General features: G+C 50.2%; 7 protein-coding genes across 7 annotated transcripts; 3 read left to right on the forward strand and 4 right to left on the reverse strand.

Annotated features, from left to right (window-relative positions):
- Window positions 1-1,913: 1,913 nt before the first annotated feature.
- Window positions 1,914-3,539, reverse strand: DSM5745_05526 (uncharacterized protein; the record flags this gene model as incomplete). The annotated part of the gene is made up of 1 exon (XM_026747542.1): window positions 1,914-3,539. The coding sequence occupies one exon, from the start codon at window positions 3,537-3,539 to the stop codon at window positions 1,914-1,916; it is 1,626 nt and encodes a 541-aa protein (XP_026603374.1).
- A 592-nt stretch (window positions 3,540-4,131) lies between these two features.
- Window positions 4,132-5,730, reverse strand: DSM5745_05527 (cytochrome P450; the record flags this gene model as incomplete). Its single annotated transcript, XM_026747543.1, has 1 exon — window positions 4,132-5,730. The coding sequence occupies one exon, from the start codon at window positions 5,728-5,730 to the stop codon at window positions 4,132-4,134; it is 1,599 nt and encodes a 532-aa protein (XP_026603375.1).
- Window positions 5,731-6,093: 363 nt separating this feature from the next.
- Window positions 6,094-8,269, forward strand: DSM5745_05528 (uncharacterized protein; the record flags this gene model as incomplete). The annotated part of the gene is made up of 5 exons (XM_026747544.1): window positions 6,094-6,277; window positions 6,371-6,514; window positions 6,561-6,979; window positions 7,030-7,342; window positions 7,398-8,269. 5 exons carry the CDS (start codon window positions 6,094-6,096, stop codon window positions 8,267-8,269), a joined length of 1,932 nt encoding a protein of 643 aa, XP_026603376.1.
- A 791-nt stretch (window positions 8,270-9,060) lies between these two features.
- On the forward strand, window positions 9,061-10,891 carry DSM5745_05529 (uncharacterized protein; the record flags this gene model as incomplete). Its single annotated transcript, XM_026747545.1, has 4 exons — window positions 9,061-9,250; window positions 9,300-10,097; window positions 10,165-10,443; window positions 10,521-10,891. 4 exons carry the CDS (start codon window positions 9,061-9,063, stop codon window positions 10,889-10,891), a joined length of 1,638 nt encoding a protein of 545 aa, XP_026603377.1.
- Window positions 10,892-11,633: 742 nt separating this feature from the next.
- Window positions 11,634-12,735, forward strand: DSM5745_05530 (uncharacterized protein; the record flags this gene model as incomplete). Its single annotated transcript, XM_026747546.1, has 3 exons — window positions 11,634-12,125; window positions 12,174-12,330; window positions 12,371-12,735. The coding sequence occupies 3 exons, from the start codon at window positions 11,634-11,636 to the stop codon at window positions 12,733-12,735; spliced, it is 1,014 nt and encodes a 337-aa protein (XP_026603378.1).
- A 226-nt stretch (window positions 12,736-12,961) lies between these two features.
- On the reverse strand, window positions 12,962-16,505 carry DSM5745_05531 (uncharacterized protein; the record flags this gene model as incomplete). Its single annotated transcript, XM_026747547.1, has 5 exons — window positions 12,962-13,975; window positions 14,038-14,310; window positions 14,373-14,562; window positions 14,614-15,031; window positions 15,092-16,505. 5 exons carry the CDS (start codon window positions 16,503-16,505, stop codon window positions 12,962-12,964), a joined length of 3,309 nt encoding a protein of 1,102 aa, XP_026603379.1.
- Window positions 16,506-17,011: 506 nt separating this feature from the next.
- Window positions 17,012-17,995, reverse strand: DSM5745_05532 (uncharacterized protein; the record flags this gene model as incomplete). Its single annotated transcript, XM_026747548.1, has 2 exons — window positions 17,012-17,826; window positions 17,884-17,995. 2 exons carry the CDS (start codon window positions 17,993-17,995, stop codon window positions 17,012-17,014), a joined length of 927 nt encoding a protein of 308 aa, XP_026603380.1.
- Between the last annotated feature and the right edge of the window lie 154 nt (window positions 17,996-18,149).

Raw genomic sequence — 18,149 nt, forward strand, 5'->3', positions numbered from 1 at the left:
TAACCTATAAGGCGTGAAAGCTAAGCTTTTTTTTAATTTAATTTTTTAAATATTTTTATAATAGTTACTTACTATAATTAGTTTAAATTATTTTTTTAAAAAAGAATACTATAATTATTTATTACGGGTAGCTTTTTATAGTTAATAATATTAATAATAACTATTTTTTTAATAATTTAGGCTAATACCTTAATAATATAAGTTTTTTATATTTTATAGTTATATAATATATATTTTAAATAATATCAATATCTAGCTCTTTTTTAGGATAACTAGTTTTTTTATTAATAACTTATATAATAATTTTAGTTTACTAATAGTATTCCCTTTTATTTTTTTATTAATACTTATATTAAAAAATAGCTAACTAAAAAAAAACTATATTTTAATTATAAAAGTTATAGTTTATAACTATAACTTTTTAATTATTAATTATACTACCTTTTAAGTTATATATAGTATAGCTAGGTTTAATTATTTATATAATTTATTTTTTATAGCCCCTGGTACCATGGCCCAGGTCTTAAATATATTATATAATTTTTATTAAGTAGATTATATTTTTTATTTTTTTATTAAAATAATAGCTTAATTATTTATTTTTTATAATATTACTTTTATTACCCCTAGTTTTTTAATTTTAAATTATTTAATTAAGCACTGCCGCAGGCTAAAAAAGGCTACCCTAGTAATTTTTATTAACCCTTTTAGCTATGGGCTAGGGTATAAAAAACATTTATAAATAAAAATAATATTAAAGGTATTATAAGTATAAAAAATCTTAATTATAATACTTTTAAGCTAATATTAATACTAATTTTTATAAGTAAAAATAGTATTACCTAGTTTTTTATTATTCCTAATCTTTTTATATTTAAGGGCTAAATAAAAAAAAGTTTTTTTTAGGTGTTATACTTTTAAAACCTTTTTAAAAATCCTTATTTAAAATCTTACTTTTTTAAGCCTTTAGCTCCGCGGTGTTAAAGTTAAAAAGCTTAAAAAAATTTAATAAATTATTTTTAAATAAATTTATATTTTAAGTTTTTTTAATTTTTTTAAGTTTAATATTAATAAATAGCTTATAAAAGCTTTTATAAAATTAACTAGCAAGAATATAAGTAAGGCTTAAAATAATAAAAAAAATAAAAAAACTTAAAAGTAATAATTAATAAGGTAATATTTACCTTTAACTATAATAGTATTATATAATTAGCTATAAGTATTATTAATAACTTAGGTATTATTAATAGCTTAGTTATAGGTATTACTACTAGCTTTTTTTATACTAGTTATTATTAGTTTTATTAAAATATAGCTTATTTAATTAATATTTTTAGTATTTAATAAGTTATTTTATTATTAATAGTAAAATTAATTTAGTGCGGGCTTTTTAATATTAATAGTTAATTTTATATAAACTTTTAATAATATTTTATATAATATACGGCTTTAAAAATTTACTAGGTTTTTACTTTAAATTTTAATTTTTAATATACTTATAATAATTTTTTTAAGCCCCCGGTATACCAAGTAACTTAATAAAAACTTAATTATAAAAATTAAATAGCTTAAAAATTAGGCCTTAAGATAAGCGTAGCATGTAGTAAATTTTAGTTATATTTAACTTAAGCAAGCCCCTTTCTAACAGCGCTAGCACGCTATTGCAAGAGGCTTGTATTTATTATGTATTCGCCCATGATTCCACCCTTAGGACCCCCGGCCTGGCACCTGAGTCGCAGTATATCTTGAGCTCTCGGTATATCGCAACTACAAGACGGATCACAGAATTACGTGCCCCTACAGTTGTCCCAACTGCGTTCACAGGGCTATTGCAAGTAATAAATCATCGGCGATTCAGCAATTTTGCTGGAAACACAGCTCTAGTCTACCAGTCTACCTACAACACCCATTCCTCACAACTTCGCCTGGACCTTGCCATCCCCCTCCTCCTTCTCCCTCGCAGCAGCCTTAAGACTCTGCCAGTACTTATCCTTCAGCTGCAGAACCGCAAACCCCAGCTCCGGCCAATCATCCCCAAACACCGGCAACTCATACCCCGTCGTCCGCTCCGCCGGCGGGCCCGCAAAAGCCCCAAGCCAGTCAAAGTACTCCTTGAAATCCGGCTTGATCTCATGGAACAGCGCAGTGGGCCCCTTATACCCCAGCCTCTCGACCTCCCACTGGTCTTGCTGAGCAGGGCTAGGCAGAGGGACTGCATTAGTGCCCGCGAAATACCGCGCCACCGCGACGGCCTGGTACTCGTACACCCGGAAGCTCAGCGCCGCGCGCACCTGCCCGACCATTGCGAGGGAGGGGTCGCCGATCTTGAAGACGTGCTGGTAGAACCCGGCTACCCGGTTACTGGGGGTGACGGGGTCCGGGACCAGGAAGGGGTAGGCGAGGCGGTAGCCCGTTGCGAAGAGGAGCTTGTCGACGGCTTGGAGCGTCGTGCCATCGGCGAAGATGACGTTGACGCCGGCCTTGCCAGCTTCAACGCGGGTGATTGTCGGCTTGAGCTCAACGCCGGGCAGGGTGAAGACGTTGGCGAGGGCTTCGTTGCGTCCCCGCTGGCTGAGATACAGACCCCCCTTGACGACGGCGTGAAGGTCCGCTATGAGATCCGCGCTCGAGATGTTTCCGCCGACAACAACCACCCTCTTATCGACGTAGTCGTTCGCAGACCGGAAGCTCTTCGAGTGCTCGAAGGTCCCCGGAAACGCCTGAAACGCCTGACGTAGCCCCTCGATCTCCGGAATCAGCGGCACATTGTAGTGTCCTGATGCCACGACCACGGCATCAAAGTCCTCATGCCACCAGTACTCAGCAGCCTGATTACGCTGGAAGTGCCCAGACTGCCGCACCGTGACCCTCCACTTCAGTCCAACCTTCTCAACCCGCTCCACCGCCGTATTAAACGAAATCATATCCAAATATGGCCGCGCCAGATCCTCCAAATACCCACTCACAACCCGGAACGGCCGACTCGGATTCTTCTTCCCCAGCTGTCTGACAGACACCGCGCTGTTCACCTCCGGGAACGGCGTATGCGTGAAGCTCATCGTCCCCGAGCCGACGTTGCTATCGAGCAGGTCGTTAACTCCCGTGCGCGCAGTCGTGTCTTCTGCCACCGGGTCTGTAAACGCAGGCAGTGTCTCCGGGATGGCATTGCGGATATGCGGCGCGCCCGGGGCGGGAAAGACGTCGGGGATGGGATCGTAGTGCCAGAGGCCGCCGACGCGGTCGCGGCGCTCGAAGACGCGGACTCGGGAGAAGGCGTTTTCGTCGTTTAGGGCTTTGAGTGTCGAGAGGCCGCTGGGGCCGGTGCCGATTACGGCGATGGAGGAGTAGCGGGGTGGCATGTTTGGTGATTGAGTTGTTGAGAGGCGAGTTGTGGCAAGAGAGAAGATTTCAAATGCGTCCAGCGAGTTGGATGTTTGTTGAGTGAGTAGGATGGCATGGTTGGAGTCGGTGATGGCGTAATCCGACACCTGGCAACTCCTCGCTTCGACGTAGAGTACAGTGGGTAGGTAGCACGACATCCTTCAACCGAGTCACGATTGGAGTAGGACTTACTGCAGACAGCTAGGTAGTTATAGCAGCTGTCGTGATTCACTCAACCGCTTTCTAATCGCCCCTCCCAGGTGTGCTATTTGACTGCTCCCCTTATCAGTATGTGTAGCCTCATCCACGCGACGTTGACGCAATACCAAGCAATCATCCCCCGTCCTCTACGGAGAGGGTAGCACAAGCAATGAAAACTCTGAGTATATTTATCAATCTGTATTTTTGCGGGTGTACATGGATGAATCTAAGACTGGATATGCTTGAGGTGGTACCTCACAGGCTTCACATCCCCACTTAGGGCTACAATCCCGGAGGAGGGGTCTTCCTTCAACACAGGTACTGCTTGCTGATTGTACCGGCAATGCCAGGTGCGGGTAAACCGTTTCCCATGCGGTTGGTCTTGAGGTAAACGTTGCGGAATACATATATATTTTTGTCGAATATCACTATTAGGTACTGTGATTTTGCCCTCGACGGTCCTACGGACGAGATTTCGACGCAGGCATAGGTAGGTAAAGGGCTCCATGCTAAGTGAGAGCAAGTTATCAACAGAGCTTCCACGAAACTTCAAATCCCCGACGAAATGGCAAGATCGCCCTTTGGAACGTCGGTCCTCCTCCAAATCTTCATCGGCATCTTCCCCATCAACAGATTAAACGCCTCGAACCGCTCCAACTTCCACTCCGGGCTCGGCAGCGCAAACTCATACCGATGCACCAGCGACGCAAGCATAATCGTCTGCTCGAGGTAGGAGATATTCCGCCCGATACATCCCCTTCCACCCGTCGAGAACGGGATAAAGTACGGCTCCATGCGCTTTCGCTCGGCCGGGTCCATCCAGCGATGCGGGTTGAACTCCTCGGGGTTCAGAAAGACATTGGGGTCGTGATGCGTAGCGTAGGCGGTCATGGAGACGCTGGTGTTTCCGGGGATCCATTCTCCGAGTATCATAGCGCCTTCGGGGGGTGTGCGGCGAGGGAGCCCGGCGGATGTGGGGGGGATAATGCGCATGGCTTCGTCTAAACAGGCGCGGAGGAAGGGGAGGTTTCTCACTTTATCAAATAGTGCCACGGTCTCGTTTTCGAACACTGCGTCGACCTCCTCCCTGAGAGTTTTCAAATGCGCAGGATGTCGGATCAATAGCTCCATTACCTGGGTTAGGGCAATGGCGGTGGTATCTGCGCCGGCGTCGATCACGGCCCCGACGTCGCCGAGGATCTCGCCGAACTCGAGGTTATACGGCTCGCCGGATTTCGTTTCCATGAGGCTTGCGAAGAAGTCGTCGAGTTTCTCGCCGTTCTGGTAGCGGTTCAGCCGGGTGACTGTTTGATGGTAGATGACGTCTTTCCAGGGCTCGGCGTCCCCCCAGATGCGTCGCCATCTGGGGAATAGCTTTGAGATGCTGGTTAGGAGGTGGAAGTTCTGGTAGTCCCAGACGAAGTGGGATGTTGCGAAGGCGGCCTTGTTCTGGGCTTTGCGGTAGTGCGCTTTGTAGGTTGATTTGTCCATTCTTTGGGCTGTGACGAGGTCATCGCCTTGTTCGAGGACGCCGAGTTTCGAGGATAGGGCGATGACATTGATAGCTTCAATTGTGAAGAGATTGATCCAGTGGTTGAAGTCGATGGTCAGTTCGTCCTTTGCCGGTGTCGTGCAGTTGGATGGCAAAGGGGCTGTACATCTCTGGTCAAAGGCATGCAGTAATCGGGCGGTGGTGTCGGCCACTTTGTATTCCCAGTTGACGAGGTTCTTGATGGCGAAGGCAGCAGAGAGCCGTTTACGCTTCTCGCTATGCTTGCGCTTATCGACGACGTCGAAGATATTCGGGTGAGGCCCGCCCGTGATGGAGTACTTTAGGTCCTTGATGCACTGCGTCGAGTGCCCGTAGATGTCCTTGATTGCGCTGACATCCCCGAAAGACAGATTGTTCGGGCCAATTCGCAGGATTGGAGCATTTAGGTTTTTGTGAGCCTCTGTGATGGACTTGGACCGGAACCCACGAGAGCTCACGTAGCAGTAGGGGAGGTCGGTGATTCCCGAGAGGAAGAAGAGGCTTTGGTATTTTCGCAGCCCTTTCGGATCGCGGAAGTAGTTGACGATAGGCCAGATCAGCCAAACGATGGCCAGATATGCACCGACGAGCGGAAAGGTCAGAACTGCGATTCCCATTGTGAGCTGGTTGATGTTTTGCCCGTCCTCCTGCCATCAGGTCCAAGTATATATATTCCTAGCTATTGGGTTCAGATCGTGATTGTTGCGCCAGAGCTGTCACAGCACTGTGGTGGCTATTGACGCAGAGGGCGCCGCTCGAACGAATCCCAATGTTTTCTTGCTAAGGGAATTTTCCTCTTCGAGTCACAGTCACCGTAAACGGCAAATGTGGGCGGAATTCACCGTTGCAGGAGTGCGAAGAGATTGGACAGGTCAGCATGGCGTTCTCCACTGTGAGATGCAGATGGTCCGGGTGACGTGGACGGAGTTAGGGCTAATCGTAACCCTGGCCAAGCCCCCACGGGGTAGAGTACCGTAGCGATGCGGAGAAAGTTGGAGAATGCCAAACCCCCGCGGTTTCCCCTCTTTCCAGTCTCTATTCCGGCGGTTTTTCCCTTTGCGGTGCTCACCAGATTTCCACAACTTGAGTTGCCTGGCATGCCCGACCGCTCAGGTCAGCGTAAAGTTCCTTGCAACAACTGCAAAGGTAATGACATGCATGGCAGTTAGTAGGGCAAAAACGCTAATTCTAAGCCAGAGAAACATTCCAAATGTGGCTTTTTCAAAGACCTCCGAGGTTCATGCTGACCTGGCGTAGGTGACCTCGGCCGCCCTTGCACAGGATGCATCAAGTCAAATCTGCACTGTGTCGATAACTCTCGATTTCGGTTCAAGCAAGCCACACGACCACGAAGCGAGCTGAAATTTGCTTCTAACCAACCTTGGATTGGACCTGTTGGTGGTATGTCTTCCTCTACATCTGTAGGCCTAGCTAATATGGCCTGAAGGTGGGATTTCCTTTGTGGATGAGACGGCAGGAACTGCTCTTTCCTTCGCTGAGACACCATCCAAGCGAAGACGGAAGGGTTCACTGAATCGACCACTGGATGAGACTTCCGCGTTCCCATCCTCAACTTACGCTAGCCCACAGGAGTTCCAGTTAGTGGACCCAATTTCTACTCCCGTGCATCGCGACGATGTTGTGGATAGGACAGATAACGTGCAAGGTCCATCCGCGGGCGCAGCGCAGGGACACTTGGATGACGCGAGTAATTCCAATAGCACGGCCACCAACTATCCCTCGTGCGTTTCGTTGGCTACTGGGCCAACACCACCGCTCTTCCCATTCGCCGCTAGCGAGAGAAGGACCTTGAGCTTGCAGGAGACATGCTTGATTAGGCACTTCATCGAAAACTTGGCAGATTCGGTACATTCTTTAGCCATTTTTGATTTCACTATGGCTAATACAAGCGTTAGTTCGACTGCACCGATAAAGATAAACACTTCACTTATGTGATCTCGCACCGCGCCATGTCAAGCCCTGTTCTATTCTATGCCATATGTACAGCGTCGGCCGGACACCTAGTGAGACGTTTCTCGAAGCAATGGCCGAACAGAACGCCAGTGTTCGACAACATTTCACTCCCTAACCTAACCGATGACACAGTTGTGGAGTATCACAATACTTGTATCTCGCTCTTCATCTCCATGTCGAATGACCCCGCCCGCAACTACGATGAGAATGTCTTTGCAGCAGCGACTATATTACGCTTCTACGAGCAGCTTGATGGTCAGTAGACCGCAGTGCCTCACCGCTTGAAAAGTGGTCTAATCATCTAGTGCAGTTGACCTTACTGGCCTAGACTCAGAGATATACCTCGGCGTTGCCAGAGCTGTAGTTGACTCCCAGCCTGATTATACCTTTGGATCCTTTAACGATGACTATCCCCCTCTAAGAACAGCCGACGTCGTCAATCTCCCTTTCACCTCGCTCGGGTATTCGGTTTGTCTATTAGCATTAAGGCAGGAAATATGGTCTGTCCTGATAAACAGACGGCCATTCCGCCTCTTTAGGCGTACCGGTAAGAGCTACAATCCACCAGAGCCAGCAGGGGACTTTGAGTGGTCCAACCATATCATCTTCTGGTGCGCCGATGTTCTTCGGTTCTGCTTCGGAGACGAAGGCCGCCTCTTCCTGGATGGTAAATTCCCGGAGGATCGCCTCGGCCAGTGGGAATATCTCAAGGGATTCAAGGAAAATTGGGAGACAATGCGACCAGCATCGTTCAGACCACTTTACTCCAGCGACGCGGATCCCAGTAAAGGCCGCTACTTTCCGGAGATAGTTCACATGAACGATTGCCAGGTCCTGGGCCTGCAGCACTTTGAAACTGCATGCATACTGCTGGAGGTCTATGATCCGCAGCGTGCGCCAATCGGACCAGGGGCAACCGCCAGGAATATGGCTGTCGATGAACGAGTACGTCAACATACTATGACTGTCTGCGGGCTGGCCTTGTCGAACAAGAAGTCACAAGCCACTCTGGTCACAGCGGCGATTGTTATCAGCATGTGTGGCGAGACCTTCGTTGATCCAGCGACGCAGAAGGCATTATTAGACGTTCTTTCTTTTATCAAACGGGAACATGCCTGGCCCAGTCAAGCGGTGCTACTGGGTTTACAGAATGCCTGGGAGCTACGGAATAATTCCCGGTGATATGGCTTAAACACACTTTCATCAAGAACGTCTCTATAAAGCTCATCCTCAGTAATTCACCAAGTGTACCCCATCTTTACTTTGTCCTCACAACGCCTCTGTTGCAAGCGGAAACCCTCCTCCGCCAAAAGCCGCCTGGCCGATGTGATTCCGATGGGAAGATAAGTGGGGACTGACGTTTTGCCCGGTGAACAACATCTGCAGAGCAGAAATGCATGGATTCATGGGGTTCCCGGCGAGAGTTGCTGTTATTGTAAGAGCCCGAATCCCCCGCGCCCTGGTTGCATATTCCTTACGGTGCCCCTTCGATCGTGCATCGCTCTGTCAATGGCTGTATGATATCAGCGGCGCTCTGCCTATCATAATACCAGTACTCCGTAGACACTAGTCTAGTCAATCATATCATGCATTTCTTTCATGTCCAACTATGTATAGATTCCCCGCAGACCCGCAGACTGTTAGGGCAATATCCACCGGGTACAAATGCATGTTGCCAATGTAACCTGTTCCGCCTTTTGTCTCACCTTCAGTCCAATGAATTTCATTTGATTAGCTGATCTTGTTTCCCCAGAGCGAACTCCACAAAATCCGGGGTATTGCGGGCTAGGGGTACTCCAAATCAGTCACTGGGATATGCCGATGTTCCAGGGGACAGGCGTGTTTATTAAATACCGCGCACTCCTCACAGAAAAGAAGTCATCTTGCAGGGAATTTTCTTTCCTATACTCCTTAACTCTTTCCTTTTACGTCGCTCTATATTCCGCTCAACGTTTTGAATTCCTTCAGTTACTATGGCTGCCGCGCTATCGAAAGACAAAAGCAATGAGAACGAGCACCGCGAGAACGTAATTGAGGTCAATCGCAACCAGCTAGATGAAGAGATCTTATATGAAAGCAAAGGTCTTGCCGGCCTGATCCGATCTCCGTATGTTTGTGGAGCATGCGTTCTGGCGGCCAGTGGCGGGTTTTCATTCGGCTATGGTGAGTCCCCCAAGATACGTAACTCAGTTGCAGCGCTGACTAGCTCAAGACCAGGGTGTCATCTCTCTCATCCTGGTCATGCAGCAGTTTCGCGACTACTACCCCGAAGTCGCACCGGAGCATCCCCGCTACGGCTTCAACACCGGCTTCATGACCGCGATGCTCGAACTAGGGGCCTTCCTGGGCTGCCTGTTCATGCCAATGGTTGCAGACCGATTCTCGCGGAAGAGAGCGTTGGCAGTAGCCACAGTCATCTTCTGCGTTGGCGCCGTCATCCAGACCGCAGCCTCGAATTACGGCGCTCTCGTTGCCGGACGAACGATCGGAGGCATTGGGGTCGGAAGCCTTGCAATGACCTCTCCCCTCTGGATCTCAGAGGTCGCCCCTCCGAACCTCCGAGGCTCGCTGCTGGTCATGGAGTCGATATCCATTGTGGTTGGCGCGACGGTCGCTTACTGGATGACGTACGGGACTCGTCTGATGGACGGCCACATGGCGTTTCGCCTCCCCCTGGCTCTGCAGGTGATTCCTGCGCTCGTGGTGGGTGTCGGGATCCAGTTCTTCCCGTACTCGCCGCGATGGCTTGCGATGCGCCACCGCGACGGCGACTGTCTGCGGGCTCTAATGAAGCTGCGCCGCCTGCCGGAGACCGACGAGCGCGTCCGGCGGGAATGGAAGGGGATTCTGGCCGAGGTTCGGTTCCAGGAGGTTATGCAGCGACGCGAGCACGGGGTGGACAACAGTGCGTGGGGGTTGGAGCTGAAGGAATGGAGGGCCATGTTCGCGCCTAAATACGTCCGCCAGACCATCGTCGCGTTGGGTATCAGCTTCTTCCAGCAGTTCTCTGGTGCGAAAGATCTTGTCCGGGTGTTCGTTCCGGTCCACTTTACCCGTACTGACCTTTGAATACCTAGGGATCAATGCGTTCGTTTACTACGCGCCGACCTTCGTCCAGGCAATGGGCCAGAGCTACGAGACTTCCCTTATCCTAAGCGGCATGGTCAACGTCTTCCAGTTCGTCGGCAATCTCCCGACCTTCTTCTTCCTCGATCAGATGGGCCGCCGTCCCATCGCCATCTTCGGCGGCCTCGCAATGTCCATCCCCCACTTCATCATGGCCGGCGTCGTGGGAAAGTACGCCGGCAATTGGTCCGCGCATCCAGCCATGGGCTGGTTCGGCGTTGCCTTGATTTGTATGTCGAGCACCTCCTCCAGCTTAAACCTACCTACCCTACTATCCGCAATACCGCTGACCTTGGTACTACCATAGATATCTATGTCGTCGCATACGCAGCCACCTACGGCCCCCTAGCATGGGCCTTACCCTCGGAGATCTTCCCCAGCCACAAGCGCGCCAAGGGCGTCGGCGCAGCATCAGCCATGATCTGGCTGGCGAATTTCATTGTTGGCGTGACGGTGCCGGAAATGCTTATAGCGTTGGGGTGGGGGACGTATTTGTTCTTTGGGTGCTTTTGCTTGGGCGCGGCGGTGTTTTCGTACTTCCTTGTCCCCGAGACGGCGGGGAGGAGCCTGGAGCAGGTTTCGTTGTTGTTTGGGGAGAGGGGTGGTGGTGAGGAGGGGGAGGTAAGGAGGAGGATTGCTGGGGAGATATGGGGGGGAGACGTCATGGGGAAAGCTTAGGGGGTAGGTAGGCTTATGACGCGGTGTAAGTATGAGACATGGAGGTTCGAATTGAGGTATCAGGTCCAAGGAGATCTGACACAGTATGCTGGCAAAGCCATCAGTCGGACTTCCTCGGGTAGTTTGAGAAATATATAAAGTGGCTCTGAGTAACAGGGCATGGGATGGTCCGTGCACCGCATACTTATCTACCGGTAATTCTCCACATGTTTGCGTTTGTCGACTGGTTCTGGTTCTGCTTAGGTATGCATGTTTTGGCGATATGCAGGAAGCTGATGTCTGATGCATGTCGCAGCCCACTTGGTAGACAAGCAAGACACTACCGACACCCATCGAGAGTGGCCTGACTGTATAATTGCAGATTCAACAGCTCTTGTGCAGCGAAATCCATTCCGAGGCCCAGGACGGAGTGGAGCACAAAGAAACCGGCGGAATGAAGAGTGGGGTTGCTGGCCAGTGCTGGCAGACTGTGAGTAATGGGTTCCAGGGAACAAGGGCCCTTAAATCAGGGGCTGGAAGTGAATTGAATCTTCAACTCCATCTATGGTATACTTCCCTCTGCAAGATATCTTCACTATTTGGGAACTGGTGAATATAACGAGTGGTGTGGGTGAAGAATGCGGACAAGGCACTAGGGCAAATTTGTTTTTAGCCCGGCCGTGAGGGGAGAATGTGCGGTGTGACTTTCTCCCCAATTCAACTCTCAAGTTCTTTCCACCGATAACTACCATTGGGCTTCGATATGTCGCAAATCAATGGCCAGAGAAGGGCGACAGACTCATTCCGCACCCAGGGGGAAGATGGAGGGAAGAACATCCTCTGCGACCAGATCAAAGAGATCGTCGCCGCGCTAAATGACATCCGCTCCCAGCTGGCCGAGCAGAACAAGTACCTGGATGTTCTTACTGAGACATATGTCAGGAGACCTAGGGCCGCGACAGTGCCATCGCGCAAACCGGCACCCTTTACCTTTGCGGATGAGTTGGAGACGGTGGAGTGGGAGGACGGTAGTGACTGGGGAGACCACATAGAATATGTGCAGGAAGAGGCTGAACAACCGAAACCGGAAGAAGATGACGTTTTTGAAAGACAAGACGACGTTTTTGGGTGGGGAGAAGGCATTCGCCACGAGATGTATGAACATCGCCTGGAACAGGAAGAATTCCACCAAGAAGAACAGGATGAGCCGGAAGAGGAGGTCTTCGAAGATGCCCGAGACGAGATTCAAGATCCTGTAAGTGTGAGTTCAAATCTTCAAAGAAGGCTTCTAACACACTTCCAGGTCTACGATGCTGCTCTAGCCACACAACTCATGGAGTCGCTGGAAGAAGCCATACCGGTTAAAATGATCGAAAAACAACAGCCAACCCATCTTTTTGTCGACTCTACGACACCAGGATCAACACCATTCTACCTCCCACTGGGCCTCGTTATCGTAAGTTCTTTTCCTCAGCCAGAACCATATCTAACACAAATCAGTCGCTCCTCTGCATGCGCTTCTTCAACTCCAAGCAAACAACGCATGTCTCTCAAATCCCGCAAGCGTCATTCGCTACGATGTTCATTGTCCTGTCGCTGGCGGTATACATCTTCGCGACCTTTACGCTGTGGTTCCTGCGCGAGGAAGACTGGGTGAAGCGGGTTATTGGGTCGTGGAAGCTCGCGAACCCGACGTCGAACTCGAACTCAAGCCAGCAGGATCAGAGTCGGGATTCGAGATTGCCGGATTTATTGCGGCGGAGGAAGGCGCTCGAGACGTCTTCATAGGTGAAGAGGGATCCATCCGATGGATGGAGAATGACAATGCAATGACTTATGGATACACGAACATGAACGTGATTTGAGACCTGACTCGACAATACCCCGGGATGGAGGCGGCAGATGTACTTATTATCAGAAGAGAGATGCAACCGTCATGGATAAATTCAATATACGGTGTGTAAAATGCTTGGCAGGTATCCCGATGAGGAAGGAGGCGAGCGGCACGTGACGCACTTTCTTCCCTTCCTCGTTGAGTTACCCACAACACTCCTCCATCCCATCATCATCGACCACCTTTTAACAGTTCACTCATCCAGCGACTTCTCCCTTCTTTCCCTTCTTGTCCAGATCTACATCATGGCATAAATATGTTACAATGTCCTTCAGCACTTCGATCTTGTCCTCTCCACTGCCCGCCTTCTCCAGCTGGCTTCCTTTGTTGCCGAAAATCCCCCAAACCGGGACCACCTTCTTATCCTGATCCCATGCGTGATATTTGTTGATATTGTCGAACGCTTTTCTCAAGTTCGCATGGTCTCGCAGCGCAAGTGCCCAGGCCTCATATTTATCCCCGGCACCGCACGAGTGGAGGCAGTGAGAGCAGTACATGATCAAAGACGCCAAACCCGTCGCAAGCGCCGTTGAGATGGACGATCCGCTGTGGTAGACGACTGGCTTGCCCGAGTGAGCTCTCTGTTCTTCAGCAACCTGATTGCCCGGCAAGTAATAGGATATGGAGTTCTCGCTGCCTGAACCCGGGTCCCGATTTGCGAGGGGCCCCGTTGACCCGATGCGGAGGATCTGCACTGGCGCTTGGTTATACGGGTAGGTGTTGTCTCCTATCAGTCGGATGTCGTCTGCTGCGGAACAGATCAAAAGTCGCTCGTCATCCTTGACGGCGTCCTTAATTGCTGTTTTCAGTAGATCCAGGTCGCTTTGGTCCGCCGGCTTCTTATCGCCCTCAACGTCGGACATGTTTTCTGAGAACAACGCCATCCGGTATTCTAGATCGGTTATGGACCATGACATGGAGATAACGTCGGCTTTGCGCATCACCGCTGCGTTGATGGCGTCCGCGGCGCTCTTAGGGCTGATGCTCCGCGCCCCGGCGCCATGTATGAACGATGGTCTGCTCTGGATCTTGATCACCTCGAGATTGACCCACGGGTTAATGCGGCTAATCATGTTGGCCATTATTGTTCCATGGCCTTCAGTCGATTTCCACCACGCGTCTTCATCGCAGTAACTCACGCCGGTGTATTGCGTCGTGTTGTCGTAGGTGTTGAAGTCGTCGAGGTCGATCCCGTCATCGATCAATGCCACCTGTTCAGCATCAGTCAAGGTTACCGTCAATTTTTGGTAAAGGTTGTCTTCAGGATGCATACCCTGACTCGCCGGGGTTCGCGCAATAGTCCACCACGGTGCATTCCCATCAACGTCCTGCGAAACCTTTCCATCGCCTCGATCCATGCGTCGGATCGCGGCTTTTCGGACTGTTCCCCAAGCAGTCTATCTTGCTCGAGGTCGGGTTTTGCACTGTTAACGGCGCTTCTCGACAATGGGTTGGAGACGATCTTGACCGCGCCATTTGTCCTCTCATTTAGCAAAGTGCTGAAATTCTTCAACATGGCTTCCCTGCGCGCTTTACTCTCCAGTCCCTGAGCAACCGTAAGCCTGGATGCTTGCTAGGCATGGCTTTCAAACGGGGATGATGGCCTACCTGGTATGCGTGAATTGTCACCTTGGATAACAGCGACCTAGGGTTCCTGCACATGAACGGAATCCCATTCTCAGCGCTTGCCCAGCCATACAGCACAGTCTGATTCCCACTCCAATGAAGATGGATATGTTCCACCAATGGCGCTGCGTGCCTGATTACATCCAGGTTTATATCGGGCTTGCACCAATTCCTATAGCTCTTCGGTCAGTTCGAACCAAAACACGGATACGATCAAACCTACCACTCGCCTATATCGAGCGGGTCTCGTCGTTCTCCGCTGGTGGAATACTGAGCAAATCCTCTGACGGCCTGTTCGATCGCGCTATCTGTATGCGCCCACTCATCGGCATTGTCCTCGACGTGAAGCCGTAGGATCTTGCGAACATTCACCGCGACTAGTTTGTCAAACACTTTGACAAGAGTGTCTCGGCCTTTAGGTTCCCTGTCCATCGAACTCCGCTTCACTTGTCTCCTCTCGTTGGCGACATTCTGTCTCGAGGTTTGAAGTATATTCTGCGCTTCGGATGCCAGCTGGGGAATCCGCACGTATGAGAGAGTGTCTTCGAAACCCCCAGCTTTTGACACCTTTTCGATCAAGCGGACAACATCATCCACATGCTTCCCTCGCAGATGGCTAGCGTCAAAGAAGAGATTCTTGTCTGGAAATCCAGCCAGGTGTTAGCCTTCGGGGTATTTTCAGCTCTGCTTTATCAACTTACCAGACGCAATCTTTCCATACAATAGATCTTTTGCATCTCTATCGCTGCTATTGCGGATGAAGAAACACTTCACAAAGGCCAAGATGTTTGCTGCTGCTTGCTTCTCTTCTTCACCTCCGGGCCAGGCTGGCGCACGTGAGGTACTCCCTGATTTCGAGCGCTCTGGCTTTGCAGGAGCCGTATGTTTTGGGGCAGCCGATACAGGTTTCGACTGGGCTTCCTCGACTGGTGTATCTGGGGTAGCTGTCGGTCTCCGAGACAGCGAACCGCTGTTTGGCTCGCCGAAGCCGGTTTCCTTGTTCCCAGTCGACGAGACCACCGACGATCCGGGGGGATATTGTGGATCCCGCAAAGGCCTTGGGAGAGGTTTTGGGCTCAAATGCGCACTTGTTTTGACGGAAAAGGCAGGCTGCGGGGGTTCTTCTTTCCCACCAGAAAATGTCCGGCTCAGGTGCTCCCCGGCTGTCGGTTTCGCGGCGTTTCTTCTAGGCTCGCGGCGGTCCTCTACAATGGTTTCCTTCGCTTTCGCCGTTACTTCCTTCCGCGGGAGCGACGAGGCGTTCGCTTTGCGGCTCTTGCTCGCGATTCCCGCCTTGACATAGAAGTAGAAGCGATACGGAGAATAATGTCGAGCATTGAACAGGACGTCCGGCTTCTTCATTGCAGACTCTGCCTTATTCAGCAACGATCTTATGATGTCTTCATATTTCTGGTCCCGCCCGTCGTGCGTGTACTCCGTGATGATATGGCAGAGCCTGTAATCCATGGCATAGTGGATAGGCGTGTTGCCATCAGCATCCTTCGCAGTTATGGTAGCGATATCTGCATATTCTAGCAACATTGTGATTGTTCGCATCGTGGATATCAGGAGCGCGCGTCTCTTCTCGGTCAAAGTCAGCATCCTCAATATTCCGATCAATGTGTCCTTGAACGCTGTGTGAAGACAATTCATCTTTTTCACGTTCATGGCCATCAAGAGGCTTGGGAGTAACTTTGGACGATGGGCAATGATGAGCTGGATGAAATCGGCCGTGTTATAGTTCATTGCGACCGTGAGGATTGGATCGTCTTGCCCATCCTTGTGTGGCATACACTGGTCCAACAGAAATAGGACGATCTGTCGCCGGACCTCCATCGAAAGCTCTCTGAACTCGCCGCTTGCCCAGTTCTCGGCCATTTTATGGAGAAATGTCGGTCTTGCATTCAAGGAATCTCGATACGCCAGCGCCAATTTGTCTGAGTTCCCCAAGGCCTCCCAAGTCTCTTCACCTGTATCCAGAAGCTTTACGATCTCCTTCCAGTCTCTATTGCGAGGCTCTTTGACTGGCAACGGCCCAATGTGATGGAACGCAAGCGACTCCGGATCATCCTCCAGGTCGATATCTGCGAAGTCGTCTGCTGGCTTGTTAATCATTTTTGAGCGGCTCAGAGATCAAGAGATGTTTCGATCGACAGATGATCCGCTTTGCCTTTAGTAATTTCCTCTCGATATATTTCTGATTGTCGCTGATGGTTTAGACGCTGCGAGAAAGACATCTGGAAAGTAATCACTAGTCAGCGTGACCCGCTGAACTAACCAGCCCCTTGGGGCTTATCCTTCCCATTGGACCATTGCAGCCAAGTTCTGGACCAACGTGCAGCTGCAGCCTTTGGCGCGAACAGATGGTGGCTGGTCGGCCCATCACTGACAAAGTGCCGAGTACGGAAACTATCCTCTCTTACCTAACTCCGCACCTCCCCAGGATCCCTTGTCGGATTATTGTTACATCAAAGACGACGGCATGATCCGTCGCTTGTCATCACAGAGCAGGCTACGTATTAGACGCGACGGAGTTAGTCCAAATGACATTCTGCCTACGGGAATAATGGCCGATCCTTCTAAACCAGCCAAAGCCATGCAACGCGCTACCCCGCGCCCTATCAGGCAGGACTGGGCTGGGATGGTTTGACTGCCCCTTGGTAATTGTTGTACATGGTGCAGTCCCACGCTTCGTCCAGTCTAGTGGCCGCGAGATTGGTCGGGTCTATCTTTACCCTACCCTCCAGGAGGTCAACCGGTGGTTCATCTACGTTAAAGTAGACAGGGTCATCTGGATCCCTTGACGAGAAGAGAGTGGCCACAGCAGTCGTGAAGTTGGGCTTGACGGAGATGGTCGGGACACAGACGAAATCCTGGTCGTCGTCCCTTTCAAGCAGAATACACGCCGTCAACTTCGACGGGATTCCGTCCCCTTGCGACTTGTTCTCATACAAGGCGAAGCGAGCTTCGTAATAATCGCCCCAATCGTCTTGCGGTCGGTCGCCAGTAACCACGGTATGGTGTCCGGTAATCTTCTCGACCGTACGGTCCGCGCCCACCTCAACTCCAATAGCCTGCATCGGGGCCCCCGTGATGCCCGCCCAAACACTATGACCCTCCAGTTGCTCGGTCCTCTCCATTTTGTGCACTCCGTCTGGTCTCACCTGGGCCACCGAAACGCGTCCCGTTGCGCCTGGCAGGGGCTTGAACTCGAATAAGATATCGGCCTCCTTGAGACGCGCTCCACGATACGATCGAAACTGGAACTCGTATATCAACAACGTTGCCATTTTCGATGAGAACCCCCCCATTTCGCCATGAACCATCGCCTTAGCGTTGCAGCTGACGGTGAATGCGGGCTTTTTCCTCGGCCCTGCGCGGAAGGATGAGACGGTCGGCCGCTGACGCTGGCCCTGTTTGTTACGCGTCCTAAATTCTAAGTGCAATCACTTCATCAGAGTGTGTCCGCAGGAAGAGAGATTGGGGAGCCCACCCCCTGGTGGCCCCTGGTATGTCAGGGCCATCGTGAAGGAGCTTGGACCGATAAAATCCTCGTCGTCTTCATCGCCAATCTCGTCGCTCAGCCATAGCTCATCTTCGTTCATTGTTGTGGCGGCACTAGTTGACGATAAAATGATTCTCAGACAAGTTGATTATACAAATGAACGATGGATTCGAACTCTTATATGTTCTTCGACAGATCGATCCTTCTGTCGCAGCTCCAGTTTGTCATCAGCATGCACTATTTTAGCCATATGC

This window comes from Aspergillus mulundensis (genome assembly GCF_003369625.1).
Source record: "Aspergillus mulundensis strain DSM 5745 chromosome Unknown scaffold_5, whole genome shotgun sequence".
Classification (NCBI taxonomy): Eukaryota; Fungi; Ascomycota; class Eurotiomycetes; order Eurotiales; family Aspergillaceae; genus Aspergillus; species Aspergillus mulundensis.